The sequence below is a fragment of the Zeugodacus cucurbitae genome, chromosome 2 (assembly GCF_028554725.1).
Source record: "Zeugodacus cucurbitae isolate PBARC_wt_2022May chromosome 2, idZeuCucr1.2, whole genome shotgun sequence".
NCBI lineage: Eukaryota > Metazoa > Arthropoda > Insecta > Diptera > Tephritidae > Zeugodacus > Zeugodacus cucurbitae.
In genome coordinates this window covers 81,094,168-81,104,607 of record NC_071667.1, presented here as the reverse complement: position 1 = coordinate 81,104,607, position 10,440 = coordinate 81,094,168, and the positions used below count along the sequence as shown (strand labels likewise).

The following is a 10,440-nucleotide window of genomic DNA, read 5'->3' as shown; positions in this document are numbered from 1 at the left end:
CCCATCAGACCATTGCCACGTCCACAAAATGTCGATACCCGAATATTAAACTATAAAGTGCTGTAACCAAGCCGTAAATAAAGTTATGAAAGCAAAATTTGGGACAGAGGAAAGCACAAGAGATGGACATAAAACAAAAGGCATGGGGCCGTCTACTTATCTCAGGAACTACTCGTCCAACATCTACGTAATTCTGTTCATAACATTTTTTTTTGGTCTCAACCACGCACGAATTTGAGCTCCATTTGATTCACTTTACAATATATTATAATTCAAGTACCAGCAAAGATATTTGTATCAAATTTTGCACAAATGCATTTATAATATAACAACGACTGTCTAAAAATCTCCGAAATCGGACTATAACATTTTAAAGCGCCAGATACCGAACATGAAAATATCGGTAAATATCTCAAATATTTTTTAGAAATTCAGAGAAGATGCCAGACCTCACATTCCATATAACGAGTGATCCAAGTAGAGGGACTTTTTTCAATCGCCTCTTTTGACAGATCACGTGTGAGTCGCGTCTTACGTCTGAACAACGTTTACGAAAATTCACGACGTTTTCGGACCAAATTTTGTTCCGCGATGAAGCCCATTTCTGGCTGAATGGGTATGTAAACAATCAAAATTGCTGCATTTGAGACGAAGAGCAACCTGTAAAGAATCAAGATTAGTCATTTCATCTAGAAAAAAAAAACCGGTGGAATCATCATCGGTCCATATTTCCAACAAGACGGCGCCACTTCACACACATCGCACCAATCAATGGATATATTGAGAGATCACTTCGGTAAGCTGATAATTTCACGTTTTGAGTCGGTCGATTGGCCGTTTTATGAATTTGTTCGATTTTTTCCTGTGGGGATATGTAAAGTCTTTCAAATGATAATATACTTTCCCCTTAAATTTTAACTATCTGTGTTTTTCTTTAAAAAAGTAGGGAACCTCGAAATGGATCACTAAAACTGTGTTGACCAAATTATAATAAATGCTAGTAAATAAGAACCATTCTTAAAAGACTCTGAAATCTACTCAAACATTAACCTGCGCGTGTCTGCGCTAGAGGTTATGCCCAAGTAATTGTATATACCGACATATCTATCCGATTTTGACATTATCTTGAAGATTTTTACGACACTTATCTGGGTGGGGATTATTTTAGACGGCTGTTATTTTTTATTGACAACCGAAGCATCTGATTTAATGTTAACGCACTTAAACGAAATTGGTGGATAAAGCAATAAAACATTGCCTTCAAACTATCTTATCTCTCCTACCTCAGCTACTAACTATTTCAACATTTTTTACTGTTATATGCTTAGTTAGAAATGCTGGTAAATCTTCTACGTAACCTCGTCACAACTTCGACGTCTTCGATGAAGGAAAGTTATTCTTCCAATTATGTAGCTTCTTAGTACAAAGATTTCCTCTGTTGCCATGTGATGTAGGAAGTTATAATTTATAGGTCCATTTGCTGTTCGACGCTTTTTTGCTGAAATCGGTTGAAATGTACGGTTAATGCATATATGCATTAGATAATATATCCGCATTTGAATGTACATATGTATGTTCGTTGCAAAGTTTCAAAGTTGCAAAGCAAAATTATAAAATAAATTAATCAGAGCGTTTTACACTCTTTACTAATATACATTGTACATATGTGAGAAATAGATAAAAAACTGAGAACAAATGTAAATACATACATACATATAAGCAAGTGTATAGCTTTTTATATAATAAGTAGTTTTTATTTGATTATTTTTTTATTCAAAAGAAATCACTCTCTCAGTTACAAAATATATAGAATCCCTGCTTCTTCTTCCTATTGAGTCAATGGAGTTGTTGCTTTTTTGATTTCTTATGCACATACAAATTGTTTTTGTTTTTTTTTTCTTTTAATAAGGGTAAAGTAAATAGATTTACTACAATCACACACAGTGTAGTACCTACAGCAACAAATTGCGTTTAAATTGGCGCCGTGCTACTTTTTTATGGGGAGATGAAAACCTTTCAGTTGCACCCAATTCTCATTCTGCAAAGTAACGCAGACGCTGGCGGATCATATCGGTTGTGAGCGGCGCTTCGTTACTGTTCGGGTTTAAAAACCGTTATTTTCGAGTGTGATCCTTCAATTATAAAACGGCGCACTGTTGTGATTATACACAAAAAGCGTGCAAGTATGGAGCTAACAAATGTGAAAATTGATGATGAGCTTGTAAGGAAAATATATAAACTCAAATAAATAAATATGTAGAAATACATATGTACATATGTATGTATGTACATGAGAGATTATATGTATGTGTGTTTATCGAAAAACAAAATCATTTTAGTGCGTAAGTGCCTGTAATAAAGATATAAATCATAATTGCTGATAAAGAATTTTATGACTTTTTGGACATTTTTCTTTTAATTCTCATTTAATTTGCTCAAGTAAGTGTTAATTGTTACCGTTTATTGCACGTGCTTCGTTATTTGGGTGGCAGACTTTTGTCTGGCATATGTTGTATGTACTACTACATATTGTACATATATAGGAGACGTAAAATATACAAAAAAATTATAATCGGCTATAAGTATATATAACCTGTGATCAGCTGATCCTTCCATATTTAAAATCTAATTTTTATCCATATTTAATTTTAAAAGAGTTAAAGCTTTACACCTGGCTTATGAAATCTGTTTTTAAAAACTAGGCAAAATGTGGTTAAATTCCAAAAAAAAAAAATTAAATACCAATATGCGCTCTTAAATGATAATTACAGTTTCCATAAATATATATATATTCTTCTTGATATTAATAAAATGTGAGCAATTGACAATTGCATCGAGAGAATTGATTAATTGATTCTTCAAGCGAAATTTGATCGAATATCCAATACAACAATAATAATAATTGTGTTCAGCTTGAGTAAACCACCGCAGACTGCAAAGTGTTGAGCACAGCTTTAATTGTTCGGGAATGCAGAAAAAATGTCGTCTTAAAATGAAAATAATGCACATTGTTAAATTTGATCTTTCTACGTCAATAGAAACTAAAATAATTCTTAAAATCTCCAGGCGTGCTAATTCACTTGGCAATCCCTTTTAATACTGTTTATTTAAGCATTTGTCAAGATAGAACCATGTTCGAGCCGTCTTCAATTAGCCATTTCACAGCTCACTATTTTTGATTATGCGATAAAAATAGTTTTTATATATCAGAAGAAAAAATTTTGAGTTTATATTTATTTTCTTTAGTAGAATTTCTTACGTTCTTTTGGCAATATAAAAAATAATGAAAATATGTACAAAAATATTTATTGACTTTACTGCACTCTTCCACTGAGATGATTTATCTTTAATACCTTTGTCACAATCATTATAGTGTTAAATAGATACAGTTGAACTTCACTAACTCGAATCACCATAATCCACAAAAAAACTTCGAGTTAGAGGAAATTCCGAGTTATAGAATTTTCATTAAAACTCACAATTTTTCAAAAAGCTGTATGATATAGATTTTTACACAGTTTTATTTATTTACTTCGCATAAAGTTTTATGTATTATACATACGTTAAAACATGTATTTTGCAATTTTGGTTGGTTGGTTTGGCTCTTGAAGTCTGTATCCCATGCTTTTGTTACATGATTTATGCAATCCATAGGTGTAATATCATATTTTTTGTTCGTTCCTTACGATATAGAGAGGTGCTTTTAAAATTCTGCCTTGATAGTACAATTTTAAATTTTGTATTATGCCCTGGTCGAAAAGTTCGATTTATAGAAGGAAATTTGTATGAAATTTGACTTCTATTGCCAATTTAACAGTTCGAGTTATGGAGAACTTCGAGTTATAGAAGTTTGAGTTATAGAAGGAAATTTGTTTGGAATTTGATTTCTAAACCCTATTGCAAATTCGAAAATTCGAGTTATGGAGATCTTAGAGTTATAAAAATTCGAGTTATGGAAGTTCGAAGTTAGTCTTCAAAATATAAATATTTTCTTTCGAAGTTTTAAAAACATATTATTAATTACAGGATATAATTACTAAAATATCTCTAATATTGATATAATCTACAATTTCTTCTTATTTCAATGGTCTATAACATTTTAGATCAAGATTATATGACAGATGCTATAAGGGGTCAAAGTTTGGTGTAAAAAGAGCTGAGTTGAGCAAATCTTTGGAATTAACGTCATTCTGCGGCTCATGTACTTTGTGCGTAGGCACGCATCATGCTTAGGAATTCTGAAAAGATCACACAACATCTACCAACTTAGCTACATACCTCAACCTCAGCCATAATTCAAAGCTTACCTCTACAAATCACATTTCATCACATGGTTACATCACATTGTTTCACCTGTTTCTGTAATATCGCCTATTCCAGAGCGGGGATCGGCACACCTTCGCTTTTCTTTGAAGAGTTTACGCGATTTATAAATGTTTATATTTTTACCGAATTCCCGGAAATCAATTTTTTCAACAGCTTAAAATCCCCCTGTAGATTAAATGATTTTAACCTTTTGTTTTAACAAGAAAAAAGATATGATCGTGATAGTCAAATTATAAAAAAAAAACTTAATTTTAAAGACATTGTATTAAATTGTGGTTAACAAGTCATGTGCCTTCTTATGTGAGAAAAATTTTCGGTAACAACTTTTGAACAATAGTAATATGTTCGTAAATACAGTTATAACAGTTTCACTGCATTATACTGTAACTTTAGTATTCTAATATGGAAACTAGAACATCATGAACCAATTAGGAAGTGAATATATATTTCTTATAAAAATATGTTCCAATTGCGTTAAATGGCATTTTCCATCAACATATAATTAAAGCGGCTAAAACATTCTTATTTATCTAAGACGTAATCTGTGTGATTATAAATAAATGAATTTGTATAATTGCCTAAATCCATTTACTTTCACAAACGCTTAATAAATTGCCAATTTATTGCCTTATTATTATTGAAATCAGGCAACAAAGAATACATTGGCGCTACGAGTGCAGTGCTATGACACCAAGCCACGAGTGTGCTCGTGCACTTTGCAAAACACACACACACATCGTTTACATACGAGTGCAGCAAACGAATAGCTAGTCATCAATTAAAGTCAACGAGATTGAGTCAATTAATCAGAAATAGCACGCGGTGGTGGTGTTAACGCCGTGACAGTAGCAGCACAAAAAAAAATTATGAATTCTACTATTCAAATCGATAAGTCGAATTCAACGATCGCACTAATTTATGCAGTCAATTTTTTAGCACGTTAAATAAATGAGTGTTAGACACGGGAATGCACACATACAGTTGCTCACACAGATATGTTCAATGGAGATCGGGGTGTATTTATAGGGTTGGACTGCGATGCTCTGCTGGTTAATGACGCTAGTAATGTTTTGTTTTCATGTTGATGCAAGTTATATTCAATGTAAATATTAGGTAAACAAACTTGTGATTTAAAAAATATAATAAATTCCCTAAGGAGCGACCCGACCACATTATGACTCATGGATTGCGATAATAAAGCAATTTGAAAGGTTGTCGCTTAGGGTTAGGTGGGTTTTAAAATTTCAAAATTTTACAAATCTTTTTTTTGTCTTATTAAAAAGTACAATGTGTTTAACATATTATCCAAAATTAGAAAATCGATCAGTAAAATTCTAAGTGACCCTTATGAAGTTCCGCCCATCAGGCCATGTCAATTTGACATTATCCTAGTTAATGAACGAGGGATTTGTTTTTATATTTATTACAACTATTCCTTTCGGGCCACTATATGGCGAAAATTTGAACAAAAAGGGGAGTTTTTTGGTTAAAATTCTCCCGAAAATTAAAATTTCAATATTTTAATTTTTCCTTCGTTACTTAACTAGACTTATCCATGTACTATCGAAATATTTTTGATTTATTGACTTTGGATGAACTAATACGGAGTTATGCTGTCCACGGCAAGGGCCTTTTTTCTGGACAAGTCATGAGAGTTGAGGTACCAACGGCTGAGTTTTCGGAATTTCTAAATAAAAATTTCACAAAATACTGTTTAAATATGTATCTTGACATGCAATATATGGTTGTATATATTAAAAAATTGTAAAAAATACCCTTGTTTGCAACCTCTGAAACCCGCATAACCCCTCATTGAAGAGTTAAGCCTTGTAACTACGTTTTTAGTCGCCGGATGAACGTTATATTTATTATATAAAGCGCTGCTCAATCAGGAAGCTCATATGCTCTATCATCGTTTCAAATTGCCTTGACCAAGCTCAACGAGTATTACCGATGGTACTTGCACCGTGTGAATCTGTCTAAGAGCTCTAACTTATGACACTCTCTGGTTATACGGGTGCTGACTAGTTTTTATCCGACTGATACACACACGGCAAGAGTTCCTCACTTCCCAAGTTATCTGGCAGATGAAATTATCTTAGTACTACATTAGCTACTCAGGGAAACTGTCTGATATTGAATTTAGTGGCCTTAAGAGATTTGTGATGGTCTCATCAAATAGGTCACGACTGAAATTGTTCAAGTCTAACATAATCCAATCTGAAAAATAGAGAAATTCGAGAACATTACCTTTTCGAATGAACAATTCCCACGGCTATCACTATTTCTGTTTAAATTAATTGAATTGAACAGCTAAAATGAAAAAAAAAACTCAAAAGTTTTATTAAATGTTAACTGGTACTTAACTGGGGATTTCTTGGGAGCACAAATGGCTTAATGTTGGGTTATGTGCCGTTGCTTGCGGTCAGCCTTTTCAACCAACCAATCAACCATACCTGATTAATTTTTAATGTGTGCCTTCTTATTAAACAATATCGATATATCGACGATGCTGTATAGTAAACACCCTGTATTTGAATGCATAAATTACAGTTTAATCAAATTTAATTTAAGCCTTGGCTTATTATAAAATGTGTCGACAAATCAAATTAGCAATTCTAATTAAATGTAAATAAAATTCAATACCCACAATTATTAAAATGGTATTCATTCCCTGGATATTAATTACGTGCCAATTGTTAATATACATTACAATGAAAAGTAAATAAATAATAGTTTCGGTGTTTTAGTAAAGTAATAAGTAAACTTTCAAACTTGGCGTTAAAGTATATGCTTAACGGGAATAAAATATACAAACAGGTGATCACGACGAATGGAGATGATGTTGGCGTCAAGCTTTTTTCCCAGACATCGCGGTATCATTTTATATACATATTTAGAAAAAGTACAATAAGAACGTTTTTTAGTAAGATAAGATTAACGGTCGCGCTTCAAAATTATTCGCTCATTAACATTATTTTTTCAAAAAACTCTCTTCTTACATTAATCACATTAATTTTTTTTTAATCGCTTAGCCACAACCACCGCTCAGCAATGGTCCTGCAGCAAATGGCCAGCCTGGTAAAGAAAAATCGCAGCCCAAACTCTTATATGCGATTAACGAGAATCCGCCATGGTATTTGAGTATATTCCTGGCCTTGCAGCATTATCTGACCATGATTGGCGCTATCGTCTCCATACCATTCATTTTGACGCCCGCACTTTGTATGTCCGATGAGGATCCCGATCGTGGTGTTATCATATCAACAATGATATTTGTAACAGGCATCGTTACACTACTGCAAGCCACCTGGGGTGTACGCTTGCCAATCGTGCAGGGCGGTACAATATCATTTTTGGTACCTACATTAGCAATTCTCGCGTTGCCACAATGGAAATGTCCACCGGTCGAGGAGATTAACGCCTTGGAAGAGGATGAACGTGTGGAATTGTGGCAGATACGTATGCGTGAGTTGTCGGGTGCGATCGCAGTGTCGGCGTTAGTGCAGGTTGTGCTCGGCTATACTGGGCTTGTGGGAAAAATCCTGCGCTTCGTAACGCCACTGACAATTGTGCCGACGGTCTCGTTGGTCGGTCTAACACTGTTCGAACACGCTGCCGAAACTGCGTCTAAGCACTGGGGTATTGCTGTTGGGTAAGAAGTGAAAAGATTCCTATAATTTAATATTTATATTTCAAGATTTTGTGTTTTTTCTGCAGTACCACAGCCATGCTAACGTTGTTCTCGCAGATAATGGCGAATGTGTCCATACCGTTCCCAGCTTATCGCAAAGGTCATGGCATTGAAGTACGCAATTTCCAGCTTTTCCGAATGTTCCCGGTGAGTGAGATGCAGTAAATGTTTATTCACATTTTTTTTTCAAAAATTCATTTTAATTTTAGGTGCTTCTTACGATTGCTATAATGTGGGGTCTCTGCGGTATACTTACCGCGACAAATGTTTTCGAAGAGGGACACCCCTCACGTACAGATGTGCGCTTAAAGGTGTTGACCAATGCCAAATGGTTCTATGTACCTTATCCCTTCCAGTTTGGACTGCCGTCAGTCACTTTATCGGGCGTCTTGGGCATGTTGGCGGGCGTTTTAGCGTGTACCGTGGAGTCGCTCAGTTACTATCCAACCGTATCTCAAATGTCCGGTGCGCACTCTCCGCCGCTGCATGCCATCAATCGTGGTATTGGCACCGAGGGTCTCGGCACAGTGCTTGCCGGTATTTGGGGCGCTGGCAACGGCACAAATACTTTTGGTGAAAATGTGGGCGCCATTGGAGTGACAAAGGTTTGTCTTTAACAGCATCTAAAATTAAATAAAAGTCATGTTGAATTTATCGGTAAATTGCAGGTCGGTTCTCGTCGTGTCATACAATGGGCCTCTCTGATAATGATAGTGCAAGGTGTAATTGGCAAATTTGGCGCTGTGTTCATAATGATACCCGATTCGGTTGTGGGTGGTATCTTTTGTGTCATGTTTGGCATGATTATAGCTTTTGGACTTTCTACCTTGCAATATGTGGACCTGCGTTCGGCACGCAACCTCTATATTATTGGCTTATCGATTTTCTTTCCCATGGTCTTGTGTAAGTGGATGCAAGAACATCCGGGCGCTATTAATACTGGAAATGAAACGGTTGACTCAACGCTTTCGGTGCTTTTGGGCACCACCATTCTTGTGGGTGGTTTGCTGGGCTGCTTCTTGGATAATATTATTCCAGGTATATTTCCATTAATTATATTTTATAAATGTCATTAGTATATACATTAATTCAATTCGTTCGCAGGCACTGCTGAGGAGCGTGGTCTCATCGAATGGGCCAATGAGATGCCGCTTGGCGATGCGAATATTAATGATGGCACCGCTACTGATTATGACTTCCCATGGGGCATGGAGACTTTAAGGAAGTATGTACTGTTGAATATGGTACATGAAAATATTTTTCAATTAATTTATATTACTTTTTTAGATGGAAGTGGACTTATTATGTACCGTTCTTGCCAACATACAAACTCCAAAAAACTAGCTAAATTTATGTACTATATATGTTTGTAATTGTATAAAAGTGAAACTTTGTACTTAAATACTTGTGATGTACCTACTTGCTGTATATATGTATTTAAATTATTATATAAGTTCGAAAATCCGTTAGAAATTTATCAAAATAACAATAGTTCAAATAAAACCTAAAGTTACTTTCAAAATTAATTATGGATGTGAATCATGATTGTAAAGAAAATTTATATTTTTCAAGTATTGTATTATAGGTCTACGGTCCACGGTCCACTTTTCCTCCAACCATACATTTGATTGTTTTTAGAGCTTGTTACTCGTTGTATTAGCTATTTCTAAATTGACTATTAATTTTCAGCAATTCGCAACCACCTAAACTCCAATATACACGAGTTTCGGGTAGTTTTGTTAATTCGGCTTTAGATTAGGTTAGGATAGGTTAAAAGGCAGATTTCTGTATTTGCAGAAATTCTCATTTGGACAGTTATGAGCACTGTCCTTTGTGGTACCAAAAAACTCTTAATGGATCAGAAAGATTATCACGGTTCTACAAAGCTCTTGGAATCTATATATTACAAATTTCTCGAGTCGACTAATGTCAATTATATCCAATTCGCTAGGTTCACCGAATGTGTGCCTATCAAGGTGTTTCCATCTCAATTGGGCAAACGTTGGTATTGGAGGAGGAAATGGTTAGATGATTCCACCTCGCCTTCCTCCAAAATGCTTTGGCTGCTTGCATCTGCCCGGATCCTTAGTCTTACCGCACGTGAACCTATCGGACAGTGTGCAGTGAGCACCTATGATAGGGCCGACATGAATCTTGCTAAGACAAAGCAGTTCAAAGAACCTTTTACGTTCCACTGCGGGTGCTGGTTGTTGTCCAGCGCTTGGCGAGGTCATGCGGTGTCTATAAGTCCAGCGCTCGTGCACAAGTGGACCATGGACTGCGTACTCTCTCTTGCAAGCTTGCCCGCTTGCCAGTTTCCAACGATTCCGCAGTGATCGGGTACCAACACAAGTGGGATACCAAAGTGGCTAGAAGTTATTGATAAGGAATTCGGCCTTAAGGAATTCATAAAAACTTAA

General features: G+C 35.3%; 1 protein-coding gene across 1 annotated transcript; it reads left to right on the top strand.

The window, feature by feature from the left end:
- The first annotated feature begins 2,018 nt into the window (after window positions 1-2,018).
- Window positions 2,019-9,409, top strand: LOC105220309 (solute carrier family 23 member 2). The gene is made up of 7 exons (XM_011196753.3): window positions 2,019-2,221; window positions 7,362-7,981; window positions 8,047-8,167; window positions 8,230-8,625; window positions 8,689-9,058; window positions 9,125-9,245; window positions 9,308-9,409. Exons 1-7 carry the CDS (start codon window positions 2,186-2,188, stop codon window positions 9,366-9,368), a joined length of 1,725 nt encoding a protein of 574 aa, XP_011195055.1. The 5' UTR covers window positions 2,019-2,185; the 3' UTR covers window positions 9,369-9,409.
- The last annotated feature ends 1,031 nt before the right edge of the window (window positions 9,410-10,440 follow it).

What these genes read in the sequence shown, in the direction of transcription:
- LOC105220309 (XM_011196753.3), top strand. Translation starts at nt 2,186, where the DNA reads ATGGAGCTAACAAATGTGAAAATTGATGATGAGCTT. An exon ending in CACTGGGGTATTGCTGTTGG is followed by an intron (nt 7,982 to 8,046) that starts GTAAGAAGTGAA and finishes TTTTTTCTGCAG; the next exon opens with TACCACAGCCATGCTAACGT. An exon ending in AGCTTTTCCGAATGTTCCCG is followed by an intron (nt 8,168 to 8,229) that starts GTGAGTGAGATG and finishes TTTTAATTTTAG; the next exon opens with GTGCTTCTTACGATTGCTAT.